Source organism: Daucus carota, chromosome 5 (genome assembly GCF_001625215.2).
Source record: "Daucus carota subsp. sativus chromosome 5, DH1 v3.0, whole genome shotgun sequence".
Classification (NCBI taxonomy): domain Eukaryota; kingdom Viridiplantae; phylum Streptophyta; class Magnoliopsida; order Apiales; family Apiaceae; genus Daucus; species Daucus carota.
In genome coordinates this window covers 44,530,284-44,554,730 of record NC_030385.2, presented here as the reverse complement: position 1 = coordinate 44,554,730, position 24,447 = coordinate 44,530,284, and the positions used below count along the sequence as shown (strand labels likewise).

The 24,447-nt window shown below is 31.9% G+C and overlaps 2 protein-coding genes and 1 long non-coding RNA gene across 3 annotated transcripts; 2 read left to right on the top strand and 1 right to left on the bottom strand.

Annotated features, from left to right (window-relative positions):
* Nucleotides 1-13,705: 13,705 nt before the first annotated feature.
* Nucleotides 13,706-17,160, bottom strand: LOC108222365 (uncharacterized). The gene is made up of 4 exons (XR_010292029.1): nucleotides 16,756-17,160; nucleotides 16,465-16,558; nucleotides 16,075-16,356; nucleotides 13,706-14,471 (listed from the first exon to the last, which is right to left on the bottom strand). It is a non-coding gene; the product is annotated as an uncharacterized LOC108222365 (long non-coding RNA).
* Nucleotides 17,161-18,068: 908 nt separating this feature from the next.
* On the top strand, nucleotides 18,069-19,832 carry LOC108220169 (delta(12)-fatty-acid desaturase FAD2-like). The gene is made up of 2 exons (XM_017393858.2): nucleotides 18,069-18,225; nucleotides 18,437-19,832. Exons 1-2 carry the CDS (start codon nucleotides 18,116-18,118, stop codon nucleotides 19,572-19,574), a joined length of 1,248 nt encoding a protein of 415 aa, XP_017249347.1. The 5' UTR covers nucleotides 18,069-18,115; the 3' UTR covers nucleotides 19,575-19,832.
* Nucleotides 19,833-21,651: 1,819 nt separating this feature from the next.
* On the top strand, nucleotides 21,652-23,185 carry LOC108221821 (delta(12)-fatty-acid desaturase FAD2-like). The gene has a single exon (XM_017395675.2). It carries the CDS (start codon nucleotides 21,718-21,720, stop codon nucleotides 22,837-22,839), a length of 1,122 nt encoding a protein of 373 aa, XP_017251164.1. The 5' UTR covers nucleotides 21,652-21,717; the 3' UTR covers nucleotides 22,840-23,185.
* Nucleotides 23,186-24,447: the final 1,262 nt, after the last annotated feature.

Genomic DNA, 24,447 nt, shown 5'->3' with positions numbered 1-24,447 from the left:
GTCCTTAGTTAACTGGTATATATAATAAATCACTTTCTGAGACACACGTATATAGCTAAATTATGAATAATTATGCAGAAGTTGGTGTAGTGATTCTGTGTAATATGTGCTAATTAAGGAAACCAGCTGGTGATTCTTACAACAGCTTGCATGGAATGCCATGATAATGTTGGTGACCATATAAATTTATGTATATTATAAGCACTAGTTGATGTTTTGGTAATCAACAACACCACTCATGTACTCTGCAGATCACATACAGAGATAAAAGTATATTAGCTGGGAGAATAAAGGGATACCAATAGAAAAAGAGAAAAATAAATTAAAAAAAAAAAAAGGAATTAAGCATGTGTTTGTTTGTATGCTTCGAGGTGTTTTCTCCACTGCCAGCCCTATTTTTCTTCATTTCTCTCACCCACTATTACATCGAAACAACTGGAAACAAAGTCGCCGAATTCACCGTGATATTCATGATTTTAACTTATAAACAAAAATAATGGTTGTACAGTTGATTAAGGAAGTTTAAATTCATCCAACCATTACAAGAAAAGCGGCCATGAAACCTGATCGGAAAAGATCATTTTCGATTGAAAATAATTATTTTTGATCATTTATGTTTTCGATTATATCTGGTTAAATATATATAGCTGCCGATCGAAATTCACAGTCCGAAAATAATCATTTTTCTTGTAATAAATCTTTAATGTAAACTCATATTCTCTGTGTTTCATAGAGATAGAGCGAGAGATATCATTTAGACGAAAGGCTCTCGATAGTATAATTCTTATGTTTGTGATTCGAGATTTCAAATATCAGCTGCCTACAGATCTGAATCAAAGGCCGCGTTTTCATCACGAAGTAACTAAAGAAACAAATCTACGATTTCTCTACATGTATTCTAACCATGAGAATAGAAACAATAATACATTAAAATAAGGGAGCGCAATTGACCCAACAAGACATGAATAAAAGGATATGTTCTCTGCAAGAAAGAGGTTCGATTGGATAAAAAGAATCCAGAAGAGATAGATTTTGTTGTTGGGTGGGTTTTCAATTTTTTACTTGACATTATCACGGTTGCATTGGCACCACCTTATCTCCTCTCCCCCACATCCTCCATTTATTATTTTTATATCCTATCTCTTCTTATCCCCATTTACTAGCTACCCTTTGCATTCTAACAGTTGCATCTATCTCTTTCTACTTCATTATTATTTTTATCATTTATTTATTATTCACTATTTTATATGCATGCACTCGATTCTTCTACAACCGGAAAAACCAAGCATTCAAAGAATCGGCCAAATTTTGGTTTCAACCATTTTTTGTCGCGTCTCATACATTCTGTCCATATTTGTTTTTTTATTAAACGATCCCCTTTTCAGTGAAAATTTTAGAACCAAAAGATATCAAAGTACCCAATTTTGATTATTATAATTTTTTTATTTAATAATAATAATTATTATTATTATATTATTATGAACAGACTTGACTTAATATAAGGATCGACTATTCCATCAATATATATAGTTATTCATTTTAGTTTTTAATACTCAAACAATCTAGTTATAAAACATCTTAAAATATCCATCATATATTAGAATTCAAATAAACAAGGCATTAATAAGAATCAAAATTTAATTCAAATCTTATTCTTTATAATATTATGATAAAAATGAAAAATTGATTCACTGTCATTACTTTTTATACAATTATCCATATTTTGACATTCTGTATTTTATTTAGCAAAAAGAAAACATTCAGAACTCTAATTAGTGTTACACATAACAATTACCCAGATTTTTAAAACAACTACAAATAACAATTTTAAGTTTTTAGAAATTAAACACCCAACAAACCAATTTTAATTGTTTTTTTCATTTCCTTAGAGAACATAAAGAACATAATGATTTTACTATAAACATATCATTTTGAAATATATTTGTATTATAATATCTATTTGAGGATAACTTTTCTAGGAAAAATCAAAATTTCAAATAAGATCAAAACTTTTATATGCAGACAAAATTATGATATGCAGGTAAACTAATAAGATGATAATATAATCAAATAAAGAAATGATAATTATAATTATAATAAATAATAAAATTAAAAAAAATAAACCCGTATCTCGTACATAGGTCAAAGTTAGTACTCCCTCTCCGTCCCACTCATTTTTTATAGTTTTTTTTCACTGCTCAACACGCATTTTAATGCGCATATAAAACATAGGTCTCTAACTTATTTTTAAAATTTTTCTTTTTTATATAAAAATATAAACATCAAATTTTTATTCAGAACAAAAAAGATTTTAAAATAATTTATCAAACTACGTTTTATGAGAACATGCGTGCCGAGCCCCGTCCCCAACGTAAATAAATGAGGGGGACTGAGGGAGTATAATTTAATAAAACAATAGACTGCATACTCAGTTTTTTTTTTTTTTTATGATAATCGTACTTGCATTAAATTGAATCATATGAAAGTACATCCAATAAAAAGTCAGGAGCGATATTTTCCCGCTCCTGCGGACCTGACGTAGAATGAGACACTCGAGTTAACATGTGAGCGATTTCATTCGCAAATCTATGCACAAATTGCACTAGCACATTTTCAAAGTGCTTAATTAAATCAACACATTCCCTAACAATGATATGGAAATAAGAACACCCTGCACTCCTATTACATGCATCTGCCTACAGCTTTGAATCTGTCTCAAACACACATCGAGTAAATCCGCATACCTTTGTCCATGATAATACTTCCTCGAGACTCAACGCCTCAGCCTCTCTTGGTGAGACTGCATACTTAGTTACTCATAATTGACATGACTATCAATAAATGATTGGGCTGTTTACTTTTTCTGGTGAGCGCAGTTTGGCCCATACAGATTTAATTTCTAGGCAGACCAAAACCTACATTTGACATTTTTCAGAGAAACCGAGCAGCACAATATTTTTCATAACTTTTTTAGACAGACAAAAGTCATCTATTGACAGCAGCTGATTTGATAGTACTCTTGTAAAAAAAAAATACTGGTATATTATTATTATAATACGATAAATTCTGCCCTGTTACATAATATGAATTATAAACAAATTATTCTAGTTTTCTAATAAAATTCAAATACGAAACATAATGTATCAAAAAAAAAGTTGAGAATGATTTCAACAAAATATTACTAGAGGTTATTGCAATGATTTTCCAGCATTGCAGTATGCCAGTATGGGGCTAAAAATGTTGTTACAGGTACCAGCGGGAGCAGGTATAAGGCCCAAATTTGGCATGGCCATGGACAATACTGAAACCTTTTTAGGTTTGTTTTTTCTTTTTTTGCTAAATAACTTTTTTAGGGCTTTAAGACAATAAATTTGACTAATTGACTTGATGCAATAGATAATTTAATGTTAAAATCTAACACAATGCGCATCGGCTAGATTTTATCAAAGCTAAGCTACTATAAATGGATCAGTGTTGTAAAAAATGAGAACCGGAATAAAACTGTAAAAATATGAAATAATGACTAATTGAATCGATCAAATATTAATTAAATAATTAGTTGGATAATAAAAATTTAACTAGTTTGACGATTTACAAAATAAGAATTAATAGTTGATTAATCGCAACTTTTAAAACAATGGGGATGAAATTATTCAACCAGTGCCTAAATTCTATGATTTAGATAAAGTACCTTTAATTAAACATGTATATCTTTTTTTTTTTACTCAATTTTTTAGTTGAATTTCGTAAGAGCATAACATTTCTTCCTGGAGTGCTGCTATATAAATGAATGCTCTGTGATTTTGGTCCAGCCCATTCAGCTGGAGAACCTTCTATTGATCCCAGTCCAACACGCCATTTAGAGATCGAATGTCAACATTGTAATATCAAGCCTGACTAGAAAGTAATTAGACAATGATACCAAAATAATATTATAAAGGGAAAATTAATTCTAAAGTCCCTGAATTATAGGCACTTTTTTTTCTAGGTCCCTGAACTATAAATGTTAATTCATAAGTAATTCAACTCTTGATTTTTTCCTACCTGGATCCTTCCGTTAGATCTGATTTGACGCCGTTAGTTTTTCCGGTGAACTTGGTCGGAAAAGCTCAAATCCGGTGAGCTCGAATTTTCCGACGAGGCTAATTTGAACACTAAAAATCACGAAAATTATATGAACATGCTCATAATCAAACGATCTATCAATCTACATCATTATAATTCGAAAAAAGCTATTAAAATGAAAACTAATATTCAACTCAAAATTCGAAAATTACCAAACTAAATTTTGATGGTATAGATGGATAGAGGATTGAAAAACGAGCAATTTGATTACTCAAGTTTCAAATTTGGATACCAGAATCACCTTCAAAGTTATCTTTGATTCTCATGAACTTAAGAAGAACTAACGGCGTCAAACCAAATCTAACGGAAGGACCCAGATAGGAAAAAATCAAGAGTTGAATTACTTATGAATTGACATTTATAGTTCAGGGACCTAGAAAAAAAAGTGTATATAATTCAGGGACTTTAGAATTAATTTTCCCTATTATAAAATAAAATTTCTCTTCAAAGAAACCGTCTGTAGCGTTTTCGTCAAGAGAAAGAATTCCAAAATTCTAGCACCAAGTCAAGCGCGCCAGCTTCTTCTCAGTCCATTATTCTGTGTGTGAGCCGACTGCTGAGCTTTTAACAATTTCTCATTATAACAGGGTTTAAAATTAATCTGTTACAGTTTTTTTATTTTTTTGGTGAAAATAAAATGGTTCATAGAGTCGATTTTAAGTGACTTATCTGAATTCATAGACATGTATGATTGGATGACGTTTTTGTAATAAAAAAATTCACTTCCAAACTTGCAAAAATAGTCACGTTGCCCGTTTATGAATTTTATTTGTCTAAGTTTCAGTCCCTTAAAATATTCAAAATGGGCCTGTTTGTTTACCAGAAGCAGCTTCTGCTTCTGGCTTCTGCTTTTCTTGATCCGTTTGTGTAAAGAAGCAGAAGCACTTTTAAAAAGCTGAGAATCCTAGCTTCTCTCTCACAGCTTCTGCTTCTTTTCCAAACACTTTATTCACTTATTTACTTCTCACTTCTGCTCCACTTCTATAATTTAAGCAAGAAGTCGCTTCTTTTAAGCTTGCCCAAACGGCCCCTATATTTCTTTTTAGCAGTCGATATATTTTGATTATAAAATAGGTGAATGTGAGAACGATAAACGTTCCGATCAATATATAGGTGGCTTAGTTTCGAGATGGACAGCAATACAAAATTGACCAATGTACCGCATTGTTTGCAGGGTAATGCATATTTTAATTCTTTTTTCAATTACGAAATTAATTAAAAAATTGATCCATTAAAGCAATTTAATTTTAAATTGATGGCTATGAGTTATGACAATCATTTTGAACATAGATGACGTGAAGTTCAATGTACGAAGAAAACGGACAGTGATGGCCGGGTGCTGGATGGGCACCTGATATCACGTGCAAATTTAGCAATTTAATTACGTATTCAACTTTTTCGGTTTATCTTTTACAGTTTTTTAATTTTAATACACGCAATCTCATGTGTTTTTGCTATAACACGCCCAGTTTTGTTTTTATTTTATTATGTAGAAATTACCAGAAACTTGCATGGAAGATCTGTAGTACCTAAACTAGTAAACTAAACGAGACATGTGATTCATGTAACAAATCTGTTAATTACATATTTTTACCTTTTATATTTGAAATTCTTAAAGTAATAAATTTTGATAATATAAAATTATTCTTACTCACTGCCTAAAGGAAAAGATTAGTTTAAAACAGTTTCGGGGATAACCTGTCATTTGTTTGTGATATAATAATTTAAAAAATTTAAAATTTAACCCAACTAAGAAGAACCGAACGACAGACTATCAGAAAGAATATTGATCCGAAAATTATTTTGAAGAAAAAGTTTGTAAAAATATATTTTGCAAAATAATTTTTCATCATTTAAATATCACTAAATAATGATGATGAAAATTTATCTGGAAATGTTAAATTCGATATTAATATATTATTTTGAGAATGGAAGATTATTTTTCATAAATTAATAATATGCATCTCATCTAGCTTTTCTCTCCCAAAAAATCTTATTTTTCACGACTAAGACGAGCAAATAACTTCAATATTCAAGCTTATGGTAAGCGAGAACTGTACAAACAGTGATAGCAGTAGGTCTAACAAAGTAAAAAAGTAAATTCAAAACTAGAAATCAAGAATATATTCTTTTTACATCTTTGAATAATGAGGTAACAAGGTCAAGGTGTAGTGGTAAGCCAAGCCTACCAATGCATGCACCTTGGAAACAAATTGTCATCTCCAAAAAGACAATTATTTAGAAAAAAGAGAAGTGGTACCATGTTTCAAAAATCTTGATGCAATCTAATCAGTCAAGGCCACATATTCCCGGTATTTGTTGGGTTCAAGTGATGTCCAGTCATTTAGTCATGCTTAGACATGTCTACTTTACCTTTTGATATATTATTGTCTTTTGCAATCACGTTTTATTGACTAGCGTGATTGTTATTATCGCCGATTCTGAAATTTGAGCTTTTACAATATATCTTTTGTACCTTGACGTCTATAAATAGTTTATAAGCATGTAAATGTGTACTTATCGTCATCTTGGCTTTCAGTTGTGGATTTTGATCAGCTTTCCATAATATCTATCTTGACGTCTATGACAATTTTTTTTAAAATCTTTTTATTTTATCATCTTTGCTTTTAAAGAGAAGCTTCTTCTTTGTCTGCTCTTTTATTATCATCATGCGGCGTCGGACAACTTGTGCTCGCTTACTCTTCGTCCTACTAAGCTGAGTGCGTGAGTCAAGATAAGACACATTGGATTTTTGCTAGGTTGAACAATCATGCACTGCACTTTGTTAAAAATTCTCAGATTCATAAGTATGTTCTTATAGAACGTGTTGCGTACGTAGATCATAAGTTTTGCCATTCTGAAACTAAGTCCTATTACTCGGATGACATTATGTGATTCAATTAAATCATTTTAGGAAAAAAAAAAAGTTAAGATGGTAGCAACTAGGCACTAGCATACAACAAATTCAAAATTGGTTCACTAACCCCCCTTGAATGAGATTAATTTGCATCTCGACTCCTAACCCAAACAGGAAACGGAAATGGAGATTCTTTAGGTATTTAAGATATTTCTCATCTTTCATTAAATTATTATATATTTTTAATTAAATAAGTGTATATATTATATATATATTTATTTATTTATTTAATCAAAATAATTAATAAATATATATTTAATACAATATTTTGAATTGATGAAATCAAATGAAATTTAAGTATATATTATGATAAATATAAGGGCTTTTTTTATTCATAACCACGATTTCAATCTTATTTTTAAAAATACTACCTTATCCAATCTTATTTTCAAAAATACTACCTTCTCTAAAATATTTTCAAAAATACTATGGTTGCATATGCAACCATATATGCAACTGAATATATATATATATATATATAGGGGATGGTTCAACGAGGAACTAAACTACCCTAGTAACTTGGTAACTAAATCATGATGGTTGAATTAAAAAAAATTTAACGGTTGAATGATAGGGTATAGCATAGATAGGGTGTAGTATAGACACAGGATGGTCAACTTTGACGAGCTGTAACTGTTATCTAATGTTAACTGCCGCATTATCAGATGTTGTTTAGTGTGTTTATTTATTTTCCTTTAAAAAATTACAGAACATTAATATTATAGAACATAAAAAATAGAACACAGAACAATGATAAAAAAATATTAGTATTACATAACATAAATGAAATTTCCGACTATATAACACATCAAATAATTAAATGATTATATTACAAAACTAGTATAAAAAATAATTTTTCTAAGAAAGAAATATGAAAAGTATATATTATATTTAAAATATTACAAGCAAGAAAGATTAAAAAATTAGAAAATATTACCAAATAAGAAAAAATACGAAACATGTTAGAATTTAAAGAAACACACAATAAAATTAAATATTTGACAATATAAACTACAAAACAATTACAAAACATAATAAATACAAAGAATAAAAGAAATTGAATGTGTTATGTATTTTAGCAATACCTAATTTTAAAACCATTTACCAAATATAAATGTGTCATGTAGTAATTTTATATTTATTTATAGAATATGAACGTGTTATGAATATTAACAATACCTAATTTTAAATTTTTATAGTACACCAATTTTTATTTTTAATAAATATTTATAAATATTTTATATTTATTACTACATAACAGAGTAAGTTTTAGAATATATAAGTGTTTTTATTCAAACTTCTTTATTATACAGGACTACAGAACATAGATTTATTATACAGGACTACAGAACATAGATTTATTATAGAGAACTACAGAACATAATAGGTTAGGATAGGATATTATACAGGACTACAGAACATAATAGGTTTTAGGATATTATACAGTACTACAGAACATAGTAGGTTTTAGGAAAGGAACACAAACAAAAGTCGATAAAAAATTTAAAAACTTTACATATTTAAACAAATTATGTTCAATATTTAAATAATAAAAAATCATAACATAACATCATTTAAAATCTACGATAGAATTATAAATTACGAAATTCTTACAGAACATAAATATTTATAATAAATTTTGCCAAATTGAAAATTTACAAGATACTTAAAAAATTGCAGAACAAGATAAGTTACATATTATTAAATAAAGAAATAAAATTATTAAATACAAAATTTAAAGAAAGAAAATATATACAAAAGTGCATATACGTCTCTAAAATTTTAAAATAAAAAATATTACATGTTATTTTTCATTAAATAAAAATTATATGAAAATATAAGTTTTTTTTATATATATAAAAAAATTCATAAGAAAATAATTCTTCTTATATTCCATATTTTATGGTATTTTCTATTAAGCTACGTTCTATATTTTTCATAAAAATTTAAATGTATATATGAGATTTACAAAATAATTATGTTTAAAATTTACGAAACTGAATTAAAATTGTAATACAAAATATATTTAAAAGAATATATATAATAGAATAGATTTACAAAATACAGAACAATATTTTGAATTATGCACGTAATAAGCAGAAAAGAGTCATGATAACTGTTTAACGGTTTATGGTGTGGCTAGTGGATAGGATTGGATAAGATGAGCCCTAGGATAAGATACAGTAGTATATATCTGTATGATCACATCCGCTCATTTGGTTAAGTAATGTACGGTTAAGATATTAGTTCCTAGTTACCCATCTATATTGGTTACTCAAGGAGAAGCCCCCTATATATATATATATATATATATATATATATATATATATATATCGATTCCAACGATGAGATCGAAAATGACATTTGAAAACTGGAACTTGAAATCAGGATTTGTAGTTGCATATATGGTTGCATATGACGTTGTATTCAGTTGATTCTATTGTAATCTAATGGCCCCGCAGGGGCACCCATACATCAGTTGCAACTTACAGTTTCGGTTGCATATGAGGTTGCATGCAACCTCATATGCAACCAAATGCAACTGAAAACTGTAAGTTCTAAATGATGTATGGGTGCCCCTGGCGGGGCCAGATTGCAATAAAATAACTGAATGCAACCTCATATGCAACTAAATGCAACCTCATATGCAACTAAATGCAACTGAAAACTGTAAGCTCCAACTGAAGTATGGGTGCCCCTGGCGGGGCCATTAGATTGCAATAGAATCAACTGAATGCAACCTCATAGGCAACTAAATGCAACCTCATATGCAACTAAATGCAACTGAAAACTGTAAGTTGCAACGATGTATGGTGTGCCCCTGGCGGGGCCATTAGATTGCAATAAAATCAACTGAATGCAACCATATGCAACTGAATACAACCATATGCAACTATATATGCAACTGAATTCCTGATTTCAAGTTTCAGTTTTCAAATGTCATTTTCGACCTTATCTTTGGAATCCATATATATATATATATATATATATATATATATATATATATATATATATATATATATGGATTCCAAAGATGAGGTCGAAAATGACATTTGAAAACTGGAACTCGAAATCAGGATTTGTAGTTGCATATATGGTTGCATATGCAACCACCGTATTTTTGGACAATATTTTCAAAAAGGTAGTATTTTTGAAAATATTTTAGAGATTTGAAAATAAGATTGGATAAGGTAGTATTTTTGAAAATAAGATTGAAAAAACAATATACAAGATAATTCCCCTAAATATAAAGATTTTAGTACGGCGGGGAAATCTCATACTTATTAATAACACTTTTGGCTGATGTCTGGCTAATTGGGGTGCAGCCGAATTCTTTAATCATCGCACTATTCATGAAATAAATAATTAGTTATTTTATAATATAATATAATATATAAAATCACATATTATATACTTATATATAATAAGCGTAAGGGAGATAATTTGGTCGCATGGTCCTATGATCCAAAAAGTTATCATCCGTTGGATCGTATGTTGAACAAATAAGCACCGTTAGATTAGAACAAAATTAAATCATGTTCTATAAGTAAACTGATATCTACTCAGCATGTTTATAATTCCTTCCGAATCCAAAACAAATTCTGTCTTTCATGTGTTTTTGGTTTTTTTAATCCAAAATAAATATTTCCTACAAATTTTAATTATAGAATCGTATAAATCACACTGTCAAAAAATTATTTTAGGAAAAAAATAAAAGTTAAGATGGTAGCAACTAGGCACTAGCATACAACAAATTCAAAATTGGTTCACTAACCCCCCTTGAATGAGATTAATTTGCATCTCGACTCCTAACCCAAACTGGAAACGGAAATGGAGATTCTTTAGGTATTTAAGATATTTCTCATCTTTCATTAAATTATTATATATTTTTAATTTAATAAGTGTATATATTATATATATATATTTATTTATTTAATCAAAATAATTAATAAATATATATATATTTAATACAATATTATGAATATATGAAATCAAATGAAATTTAAGTATATATAAAGATTTTAGTACGGCGGGGAAATCTCATATTAATAACATTGGGCTGATGTCTGGCTAATTGTGGTGCAGCCGAATTCTTTAATCATCGCACTATTCATGAAATAAATAATTATTATTTTATAATATAATATATAAAATCACATATAAAGAGGAAAGACGCTATTACACAATTTATAACCTATAAAACGATCAAATTGCATTGTGCCAGAAGTGTTTTCGAGTTTTTTTTAAGGAGAGATGTAACAAAAAAGATAAATTTTAGTGAATTTTCAAAAATAGTCATCTTTTTAAAAGTGAAAAGATCTAAAGAGAGAAGGAAAAAAAGAAGAAAGAGAAATTTTCTTCCATCTTCCCTCATAATTCTGTGACACAAATGATATTCATTTTTAACATATATTTTTTTTAAACATCTTATTTTCTCTTCCCTCTCGAAATTTCGGAAATATAATGTAAACAGTTAGGTTATTTTACTATGTATGTCTGCTGCTTATTCTTTCGATTAGCATACAGCCAAACACTGACTAATTCAAATTTTGACATATTGCTTCCGGTAATTATTTTTGACATATTCATAATATATATTTTTATCATTGACCGTCTGAGCCCGGTGTTTGATCATTTGGACAACCTTTATTTTAAGGTCTAATAGCAGAAAACTTAAACCATATTTTGACGATTGCATTTATTTAAATTGTTTCATCACAACATACTAATATCTCAACTTAATTATTAAATCGTTGACATTTGACCTGTTCCCCTACTTCAGTCAAGAAGACTCGTAATAATTGCTGCTACTGTGTGGCATCTTGGCCAGACCGCAGTACGTGTAGTGTAAACCAAGTCCTGAGTTCTGTACCCAATCGTTTAATTATTCAAAGTTCATTAAAAAGTTATTATTGACTTTCGTGTAATGGGCCTATTGGAAAACTGCAAGTTGCTGTTCAACGTTACGAGTAGAAATATCGGACCATGCATGTTCTTCACGGAGCCTAGTCAACTTTGTTGTTCACTCTGGATGTTGTTGTTAATTCATTGATTATCGTGCTGTGGATCGATCAACTTGTTATCTTCAGTTCGTAACTTCAGTAGAGCAGTCTCCAACAGTCCAACTTGCTCTAATTGTTGGCAAATTATGCTCTGTGCTGTCTCAGATATATAATTAAAATATTTGAATCATTTTTTTAAAAATATTTTGAGCGGAAAATGCTAGGAAAGATTCAAAAAAATGAAACCATAGATCCCTACCTTTTAAATGGCCTACCAATTTGACGTAGACAGTATAGGTTCTCTCTCGTCCACAGATTGGGCATTATCGACTACGTGGATGAAATTATATCACAAACTTATAAACAATGTATTACTTCTCTCCCTTTCATTTCTTACAATTATTATTTTGGTATGTTTATTTTATTTATTTACGTTATTATAAATAGTAAGTTTTTTCCATTATTACACCCACTATCTTCCCCTATTATCTCATATTTAACAATAAAAACTACTATTACACTCACTATATTTCTCCACTATCTCAAATTTATTATTAAATATTGATAGGTCCCACCACTTTACCCACTTTTCATCTAACTTTACTCATTTTTTATATATTATTTTGGTCTCTGTGTCCCCCTCCAATGTAAAGAATTGAGAGGGACGGAGGGACCCTAGAAAAACAAAGAAAGTTCTGAGTTTTGTATCCACTCTTTTTCGTGTGAAACAGACAGTTTAGAGATAATTGGCGTATACTTTTTGAGTTCTTAAGCAAATTATAATGACATAAAATTTGTCCAAGATTATACCAATTAAAGGTTAGTTTCTTATGCAAGTTAATCCAATTCAATTAGTATTTTAGCTGCATAAATTAATAAAAAAAAATGCATGAACAGTAAACTAACAAGAATGGGAAAAAGGAATGGCTTTATTTTCTTGTCATAGTTTCATTTGTCTTAGTAACCAAGCACACTCAGCTTTAGAAAAGGAATATCGTCTGATCAAAGAGCAGTAACTTTATTCATGTTATGCATTGCGGGTCGGAAATCAAGTTGAATTGTTTGTTTTACCCCATTAATCTAGTAGTCTACTGGTCATAAGATCATCAGTCAGTTAATCATTTCAAATCTTTGTCAAAAATAATTATAAAAATTTAATTATATTGGGTATATACTTCTAGAAAACGATCGAATTATGTATTAATCCGCTCTTCAGAATTCCGTTGATTTTAAAATACTTGCGTTTCACGACGAGTGACGAGGCTGGATGATAGGTACGCGAGGCTTTTTAAACACAGTTCCTAGTTTCTTGCTTATGAGTTGTTATTGGTAATACTTGTGTAATTTTTTTTAAGTCAAACTTCCGATTTATACTTCAGAATTGACAAGTTGAAAATATTAATTTTTTTAGTGACTAATTCTTATTTTAAAATTTGATTTAATAAAATATTGAAAAATATCTTAAAAGATAATTTACAATATTTAATTATTATATTAATAATTTTTATATCAAATAAATTATAAATACAAAAAAATTGTCCAAGTATATAAATAAAAGATTTATTTTCACTTATAATAATTTTTCACTAACACTACGCCATAAGTGCTCATATGCAACGCCCAATAGTGTTGCCTTATACCCCAAATGGTATTGCCTTAGGCCCGAAATCGAGATATGCAACACTTTCTGAGCGTTGCATATGCGAGCCTTGCCTTTGACCTATAAGGCAACGCTTATTGCTATGTAATGCAACACCGAAAATGTATTGCCTTATACCTATAATGCAACACCACTGTTTTGTAAAGGCAACATCTACTGGTGTTGCCCCTAAAGGTGGACACATTGCAGAGGTGGGTCCCACTTCATCTGCCACGTCAGCTGGGTCCCACTTGCCACATCAGCTGGGTCCACTTGCCACGTCATTGATGAGTCACTTTCCACTTCATGGATGGGTCCCACATGATCCAAATTTTTATAAAATAATTAGTGGGTCCCACATATCTTTTGCAACACCATATATTTCAATATGCAACACTAGGTTATTTATATTTGCAACATTGACAAAAGTAAAATGCAACACTTTCCATAAAATTTTGACAATATCTGCCTTGTACATTCATAAATCCATTCCTAATGAAGCAAGTAAACAACAAAATAACCTAGTCTCAAATCTACATAAATCACTTCTCAATGTCGTATGCTCATTGTAGATACTATATCACTACTGAGCAGCATTGCCTTGGAAAAGACCGTCCCTGATTTGTGAGGCTATGTCTTTCATTACACCAGGTCCATGTGGGACAAAAAAGACAGATGACTTTGAGGATGCACCGATTTCCTTCATGGTATCAAAGAAGTAGCCAAAGAAGCCATTCCACTTCTGAAGCAAAGTACCCTTTCTGCCTTGTCAAGCTTTGCCAGGATACTGAAAATAAGAAAGAGTTCAAATGCACATCAATCCATCAATCACAAATGCCAAGTTCAGACAATGTTAGTAACTCATCTTGATTGTAATTTGTAATCAAGAATCATTATCAAAAGAAACCCACCTTCTTCAAAAGAACAATTCTCAGCTGAAAGCTTTGGTTCTTAGCAGAAATATTTGGAAAAAAAACAAGATGTAAATGTCTGGCTACGAAAGATGGACCAAACAAAGAGTATCAGATTTCTACTTTTTAATTGAAATTTGATATGTGACATGGCCTTTGCAGTATTATCAATAAACTAGAATAAACATATAGGCAGTGCCCAGTATATATTAGGAAGGCAAAAACATCTTGTTTTTTTAGTTTTCAAATTAAATAAAGTTTAAGAATATAGATTATAATGAGAAATTTCAACAGAGATCTTCCCAAATCAGCAGTAGGATTTAAGATCCGAAATTTTAATTCAACAAGAAACGTAATAACAGATTTTTACACACTGCACCTTTTTATAATACAATTTGTCTAATAATAAATAATTATGATAATTAGCATTTGAAACTATAACCAGCTGCAGCCAGAGAGCTCAGAAAGAAATGGGCTTCATAATACAGGCATCTAAAGCTCTTCATATGTACCAGGTGATATTAAGGATTATAATTTAACCAGCATCCCACCAAGTGTATCTCAATTTAGACAAGATTAAATTAAAAAATATTTCAGAGTACTAAAATAACTGGCCGTAAGATCTATCTTCAGAGTTGTCAGACTTACTTGATATATTTCTTGTTATTTTTGGTTTTGTGTTAGTCTTCTGGGGATGATGCATGGTAGATGAGGCAGTGATATATGCATAATTGTCTAATTACAAAAGCCCCTGAAATCAGAAAACTTAGACCGAGTATAGTAAACAGAATTGAACCCATGATCTGCATAATAACAAAATGCCTAAGCAAGAACACTTTTGGCAGAACACTTGACGTGTTATAACAATCCGCCAAGTAATGAGAAGAATAACTTCTTTCTCATAAATATAGTATGTCTCTCACCTAATGCAGGTCTGGTGATGGTCAGACTTCATACAATGCATCGTTATATTAAACGACATACAATGCAGGTCTGGTGATGGTCAGACTTCATACAATGCATGAGTATAAATATAATTGGCAATCTGGCACTAGCTACTCAATGAATATCATATTTGACCTAGAAAACACATACCTTCTTCCTGCCAGTATGGATACATATCTTGTGCAGCATCAAATTCTACCTTATTTATCTTGGCAACATGATTATATATATATCAGAACTAAAGTTTGAAAATGAAAATCCACTATTGAATACTTTCAATAGGATATGAGCCAGTTGACAGAAGGAAAATGTTTCCTCTGTGCCAACTTTTTGTCTAAACCCCAAAAGGCCTTCAAATAAAATTTGAAATCAATATAAACCAAGATAAAAAATATAAGACCACGCGACATAGAATATTTCAAAAACTCTCATTATTCGGTATAATTAAAACAACTAAGATCCTCTCTAGTAGAGTTGCCAACCATTGACAAATCATCATATATATTATATATATATTAGCAACTTAATTCATACCTGAAGGATGCAGAGTGTGGCCGATGTAACAGGGTCAGAAAAATCTCCTCCTGGAGGTACAACAGCACCAACGTTGCTGAGTGTGGCAGATGTTTCAGAAACTTTACACAAGACCACTTTTCAAGCCACTCCCCATACTAAAACTAGTGACTTAAGTACACTATACTGGCTCCATTTTACAAGAATCAGTCGCTGACTTCCTCCAACTTATCCAAAATCGACCACATCAAAAAAGAACAAACAAACAACATAGATGAGGATGTGAAAGCAAGAAACACAGTCCTAAACAACCATAATAAAGACTCTGTTAGATAAATAATAACAAACTTAACAAATCTTAATTCATAACAAAAAAACACACAGATAGAAGAGGGAAAGAATGATGACCACCTAAGCAGTTGTGCACAGATTGGAGATATTAGCAGCAAAATGAAATCCACGCTTAGAGTTTTTAACACACATCAGCAATCCCTCTCTCAAACCCCTGAAAAAAAAAGTAACAATACTAAATAAAGTAATTGAACTCTCTCACTGATTCAAACCCAAAAATCTTAATTCGCAGTGGTCAATTGAGAAAACACTAATTACATAGTCACTAGGCAAATTACATGTAACACCCAACCTAGCTAATATCAACTAAAAAAATACAAATCTGTATCTTAATTAAAAAACAGGAATTACCAGCCTGAAGAACGGATTGAACTCAGAACCAAAACCCCAACCGAAAAGTGATGTTGAAAACCAAAATCCCTAAATCGAGAACACTAAAAACTTAATTGTAGATGCCCAACTCCCCAAATCGAGAACTGAGATGTTGTGATGGAGATGTGATGTTGAGAACTGAGCAAAAATCTCCAAATCGAGAACACCAAAACCCTAATTTGACATGTGAGGTCAAGACTGTGAGGTGAGATGTTGAAATGGAGGTCGCGATTGTGAGGTGAGAGAGGTGAGAGTGTTTGTGAGGTCGGGACTGGATGGTGAGTTCAGGAAATGGAGGTCGCGACTAAGGTGAGTGGTGAGAGCGGCCAGAGTGTTTGTCTGAGAGGTGTAGGTGTTTGTTTGAAATGTATGTGTGTTTGAAATTTCGCTGGGCGGAGTTTTACCCGCTTAACATTTCACCAGCTGATATGAATTATAAATTATAATTTATATATATATATATATATATATATATATATATTTAATTTTAGATTTTTAATTTAAATTATAAATGATATATACGTGAGAAATACTTACTTCTACTTAAATTAAATATTAATATAATAAGTCAAATATTATACTTTTCTTTGTTAAGTTTTTATGTAAAAAATATCAGAATATAAATTTCTATGTACGATACTTGATTATATATATAATTTTTCTAATTATAAAAAAAAAATAACTTTAATGCAACACTAGTGTTGCATGATATTGCACCTCGCAACACTAATGTGGCCGCGCAACACAACATACATGTCTAATGCAATACTGTCTGAGGGAGTATTGCATAAGATCACCAGGACAGAGCTAACGAAACACTAGGAGTGCAACACTTTACAAAACGCGTTGCATATGAGCACTTATGGTGTAGTGTAATAAATAATAATTATATTTTTTAAGTTAGACCGATCAGCAGTTGCATAAACTTACACTACTGCACTAAAAATGTTGACCGGCTCCTGCACAAATCAATAATGAGATAACAAACCACTTTGTTGGAAAAATTCAAGCTCGTCTCCTGTCGCGATCGGTACCAGACTGTCTTCAAACCGTTCATACATAAATATCCAAGATCAAATAAGTGGAAGATGATGAAGTAAAATTTGTTAGTACATACAAAATTTACCGTAAACTTCAACTGCACGCCAAAAAAGAAGTCCAATATATTCTAACAAGCTTACTTGAATAATGGAGGGGCCACAATTAAATAATTTAGAAATTCATGCATCTGTCAGTTAGTCAGCAGCTCATTAGCCGACGATACACAATCGATAATGACGGATCGATAATATAATCACTTTCATTACAGCCTTCATAGGAAGGGCAGTTGGTGCCTTTGATGCGCCTATATATACCAGCCGATTCCTTGTACATTTGCAACTTACTTGTACCACTGCAACTAATACTTTTGAACAAGTGTATACAACTCAAATCAATCATGGTAGCAAGGTACTTACAATCTTCAATAGTTCTAAATCTTACGTTGATTTCTTCAATTTAGCCTTATATGCCTTGCAAATAAATATCTGAGTCAGAATCGAACATGTGTGTATCAAGACAACGGTTGATAAACCCACCACTTGGGCTATCCGATCGTGCTCCTGTTGATTTCTGTTTTAATTCCAGTTAATTGACTGTGTTTTTGCTATATTTATTGCAGAGACATGGAACAAAAGGTGGATACTACGGTTAAAAGAGCTTCGAGATCTCCCTACGTGAAACCTCCGTTCACTTTAAGTGATGTTAAGAAAGCAGTTCCGCCTCACTGTTTTGAGCGTTCGGCAATTCGGTCTTTGTCGTACCTTGTCTTCGATGTCATCATCTTATTCTCTCTTTACCACATCGCCGCAAACTATATCTTGAAATCCGAATTAGTACAGTCTTCTAAATTGTATCTTGTTACTTCTGGGATTGTTTATGCGCTGCTTCAGGGCTGTATCTTGGCCCGATTTTGGGTCATAGGTCATGAATGCGGACACAATGCTTTCAGCAAATACCAGTGGCTCGACGACACAGTTGGATTTATAACACACTCGGTAGTCTTGTTTCCTTACTTTTCGTTTAAGTACAGCCACCATCGGCACCACTCGAGAACTGGATCGCTCGAGGAAGAAGAATTTGATATCCCACTGCTCAAGTCCCAAGTTCCCTTTCTTTTCCGACACCTCAAAAATCCAGTAGCGAGAGTCTTGGTTGTTGGTGCTGTTCTAGCTGTTGCAGTGCCTCTATACCTTCTTGTCAACTTCCGTGGTCGAGTTTATGATCGATTCGCCTCCCATTTTGATCCGTATAGCCCAATGTTTTCGCGTAAGCAACGCGCTCTAGTCCTGCTCTCTGATGCTGGATGTTTGGCCGTGATCTTTGCACTATACAAACTTGCTTTGCTAAAAGGATTCGCATGGGTCGCTTTCATCTACGGAGGACCATACCTATTCACAAATGCCATGCTTATTATAGTGGCCGTACTTCAACACACGAACCCTCTCGTACCTTACTATGATCACTCCGAGTGGGAATGGCTAAAGGGCTCTATGGCTACCATTGACAGAGATTTCGGATTCCTCAACACGGTGTTTCATCAGCAGCCGAATACTCACGTAGCTCACCATCTCTTCCCGAAGATGCCGCATTACCATGCAGTGGAAGCCACCAAAGCATTTAAGCCAATATTGGGCGAGTACTATCAGTATGATTTCACCCCATTCTACAAGTCACTGTGGAATACCATAAACGATTGTGTCTACGTTGAGGAAGATACGCAGAACAAAGGAATATACTGGTATAACAACAAGTTTTAAGTTGAATTATCAAGTGTATGGTGTTTGAGCTTCTTGACTAGCAAAAAATAAAAACCAGAGAGTAAAGTCGGCCTGGAAGCTTGTCCCATAAATAGCTGCTTCTTTTTTGAAGCTTTTACTTGCACTGTATTGTGATTTGTTTTACAGTTATATTCATTGATGCTATTTTTAGACACTAAAGTAGCTAGCTTTAATTTGTATATTAGTATAATAAATTATTGCAATAATCAAAGAATTTGGAGATGTGTTAAAGTTCAATTGCATTCTACATCTACTTCTGTGCTAATCTTTGGTATACTTGATATTTTAGATATATACACTTAAATACAGTAGAACTATACTCTGAGTTTATATATACAAGTATGATTAAAATGAATTGGGATGCTTGTGGATGATGAACTCCGTGGAGCGTGGACTGGTTTTTGGAATAATTTTATCCCATAATTTATTTTAAACAGCTGCAACTGGGGTGTATGCTTTTTAGAATATGCATGCAAGTTTTTCGAAAGTAAATAGATGTAGTGATTGATATATGTTTCGATAATATTTATATTTATAAATGTAAGAACGAGTTTAAAAAATATATATATAAATTATAAAGGTCAGGTGCAGATCAACATTAAGTATACTCTTAATATTCATGCTTCAAATTTTTGAATAAATTAGTCTCACATCACTATATTAAAGTAATTTATGTATATTACAAAATACAGAGTAATTTATCTAAGAGTCAACCTTGAAAAACTGATTGATAACATAGTGGGCGCATGCCAAAAGTTCAAGATATAGAAGTAAAGATTTATTTTGAAATCTTTTTTATGAATATGGTATATTTAAAATTAAATATTTATGAGATTTTTAATATTTAATATTTACAAAAAAAAAGTTTATATATATATATATATATATATATATATATATAAGAATAAAATATAAGTTAATAGGGCATTAACAATAATAGACGTTGCATATAGACAATTTTGAAATTCTAAAGAAGATAATGATAAATCACAACCACACCCCAGATGATAATGATAACCAAATTATGAGATGATGATCAAACAAAATGTGAAAATAATGATTGAGATGAAATGCATTGAAAATGAAATACAATAATTTAGGCCGGATTTGAATTTGATTTATTAAATATAGTTTATACTTTTGTTAATTAAGTGAAATCTAAATTTCATTTATAATTTAAATAAATATATACTAAATATCAAGAGGTAAATTTGTTTAAGGTCCATGTTCATGTAACAGTTCTCTCGTCTGTATACTATTAGAGTAGTGCTAGGTGCACATAATTGTGTACATAAAACTTGTACATAATGATGTGGCAATTGAGGGGGAGGGTTTTAACTGGGGTGGTTGATGTGAATACAGGAGGCCCATTTCAATTAAAACCTCCCACATGTCATTATGTATATAATTCTGTATACAATTATTGGTCGAAGTTCACAATTGCCTGAGCTATAATTAGGCCAACGTTCAAGTAACTGCACCATTGTAATACTCGCTACGTTCCATCATCTTTTTTACACACTTTCGTTTTTGAATGTCTATTTAAATTATTTATATTTCAAAAATTTTAAAAACAAAAAGTTTATATAATACAAACACTATACGAATTAAAAAATTTACTTACAATTGTTTATTAAAAATAATTAAAAAATAAAATTTTTAACTGCCGCCGGATTAAAGCACTTAAAGTCCTGAGAGTAATAGTTTTCCCTCGTTTTATTAGTCGAAGCTCACAATTGCATGAGGTTAGAGAATTAGGCCAACGTTCCAGTAACTGCACTACTATTAGTCTATCTCATTCCTCTTATTCAACTACAAACCAAAGAGTAGGTCCCATATATTAGAGCAATCATATTTGAATAACAGCGGAGCCTAAATGCAGCATATCTCTTAGTCCACAGCAATAGACATAAACTACCAGTAAATGTTAGATTAATGACGGCTTAAACATATTTAAATTTATCTTGCTTTCTCGGAAATTACTTTCTCCACATTCAGCTAATTAGATAGAGGAGTTGGTGCCTTAACATGCCTATATATAGCAGCCACATCGCCTCTCCAATTATCACAACAATAATCCACATCCTTTAAGAAGCGCATTCTATTGAAGACTGAACAAGAGATGAGTTCTACTGTGAAAAGAGCCTCAAGATCTCCCCACGTAAAACCTCCATTCACTTTAAGCGATGTTAAGAAAGCAGTTCCGCCTCATTGCTTTGAGCGTTCGGCCATTCGCTCTTTGTCATACCTTGTCTTCGATGTCATCATCTTATTCTCTCTTTACCACATCGCCGCAAACTATATCTTAACCTCCGAATTAGTACAATCATCGAAATTGTACCTTTTTATGTCCGGGATTATTTATTCGGTGCTACAAGGCTGTATCCTGGCCCGATTTTGGGTCATAGGTCACGAATGCGGACACAACGCTTTTAGTGACTACAAATGGCTCGACGACACAGTGGGATTCGTCACCCACTCTGTCGTTCTGTTCCCTTACTTTTCATTCAAGTACAGCCACCATCGACACCACTCGAGAACCGGATCCCTCGAAGAAGAAGAATTTGACATCCCGCTGCTCAAGTCCCAAGTTCCATTGCTCTTCAGACACCTCAAAAATCCTGTAGCGCGATTCTTCGTTGTTGCTGCAGTTCTAGCTGTTGCGGTGCCTCTGTACCTTCTTGTCAACTTCCGCGGTCGAGTTTACGATCGATTCGCCTCCCATTTTGATCCGTATAGCCCAATGTTCTCACGCAAGCAACGCGCTCTCGTCTTGCTTTCGGATGCTGGATGTTTGGCCGTGATCTTTACACTATACAAACTCGCTTTGCTAAAAGGATTCGCATGGGTGGCTTTCATTTACGGAGGACCATACCTATTCACAAATGCCATGCTTATCATAGTGGCCGTACTTCAACACACGAACCCTCTCGTACCTTACTATGATCACTCCGAGTGGGAATGGCTGAAGGGATCCATGGCTACCATCGATAGAGATTTCGGATTTCTCAACACGGTGTTTCATCAGCAGCCGAATACTCACGTAGCGCACCATCTCTTCCCGAAGATGCCACATTACCATGCGGTGGAAGCCACCAAGGCATTTAAACCTGTGCTTGGGGAGTACTATCAGTATGATTTCACTCCATTCTATAAGTCAATTTGGAACACCATAAATGACTGTGTCTACGTTGAGGAAGATGAAGACAACAAAGGGATATATTGGTACAACAACAAGTTTTGAGCATTGAGAGTTCGGCACCTTTGACAAACAAAATAATAATTAAAAATTAGTGAGGGAGCTTGTATGGTGATAATTATATTTATTTCTTTGGAAAAATTTTAGTTACCTGTATTGTATCATGATGATTGTTATAAACACTGTTCTTTGATCAAATACACAGAAACGGAGCTAGCTAATTAGGCATTGTCAGAAGCTGCTTATCTTTTTGTTAATGGTCCCGGGCCTTTTGTGAATGGGCTTTGTTTGTCGTGGGCTCAAATATATATTAGGCTCAAATATTGGGCCGAGTCTGAATATACTAATGAAAGACCCTCTATTTGGGCTATATCCGAGAAATTTACATGAACATTGCGTCCATATGACTACCCTAAGCATCGCACAATATATGAAGTGGGATCTCAGGCATGAAAGCCATTTCATGCGCACTCTATGTTACAATGTTTCGTATAATATTAAGTACGTATTGCTTGCCTCTGGGTCAGGATCGCGGTTCTAATATTACTCTTTCTCGTTAATGATGTACATAGATTTATTATTTGGGTTTTGAACTTTATGTATTAACTTATACTGCAGTCACATTTTTTTTGCCGGGATATTGTAGTCACTTTTAATCTATACGTAAAGGATTGAACTAGTGTCATTATATTATGGCTTAATAACCTTTTAACACTTGAAGTTTGGATGAAAATTTCGATGCGGCCACGAAATTTAAAAACGTATCTTTCGATCCTCAAAGTATATTTGTCGTACCTTTTAGCCTTTACGGCGTATACCAGTATATAACGGGGTGGACAAAGTTGACATTTCACACGTGAGGGTTAAAAGGGGCATTAAACATTAAGGGTTAAAAGGAACATCTAATGTATTTTATATATTCTTTAGGGGTTAAAAGGAATGAGATGTATACTTTAAGGGTTAAAAGGTACGCCCAAACTTTACCCCGAATATAAATTGTCAAGTTTATCCTCCGATTTATACCGGTATCTTTAAAAGGGGCTAAAAGGTACGACAAAGATACTTTGAGGGTCGAAAGGTACGTTTTTAAACTTCGAGACCGCATCGGAACTTCCACCCATACTTCGAGGGCCAAAAGATCATTAAGCTTTATATTATTTAAGTAAAATATGCAGTATCAATTTAAGTAAATCTTTGAAATCAATACGAGAGTTTATTTTTGAAATAAAATATATAATATATATAAATGTTTATAAATAATCAGATTATCAGAAGAAACCTGATAGATTTGAATAATAAATATTTTTAGTTGACACTGTACTTCCATGTCATCTTAATTCTGGCCTCATATCACCTTGTTTAATTTATTGACGCATCAGTACGGGCATGTTTGGGCATCCGGCGTGCTTTTTTTTTCCCCAAGAGAAGTCGGTTTTTTATAATTTGTTTGCGCAAAAAAGTAGATTCATTTTTCTTTTATTTGAGTTCATTTTCGTTTTTCTTGACGCATTTGTATAAAATAAAAAATAAAAACACTTACAAAAATTATGTGGGAAGAATTAGAAAACAGAAAAAACTAGTTTTTTTATGTTTCGATCTAGCGTTTAAATTAACAAAAATTATTTAAATACTTAAATAACTTATAGGTTATTT

Bases quoted from the DNA above. Each gene is read 5' to 3' on its own strand.
- LOC108220169 (XM_017393858.2), top strand. From the start codon at position 18,116: ATGCGCCTATATATACCAGCCGATTCCTTGTACATTTGCAACTTACTT. The intron at 18,226-18,436 runs GTACTTACAATC...TATTTATTGCAG, and splicing joins AAATCAATCATGGTAGCAAG to AGACATGGAACAAAAGGTGG.
- LOC108221821 (XM_017395675.2), top strand. From the start codon at position 21,718: ATGAGTTCTACTGTGAAAAGAGCCTCAAGATCTCCCCACGTAAAACCT.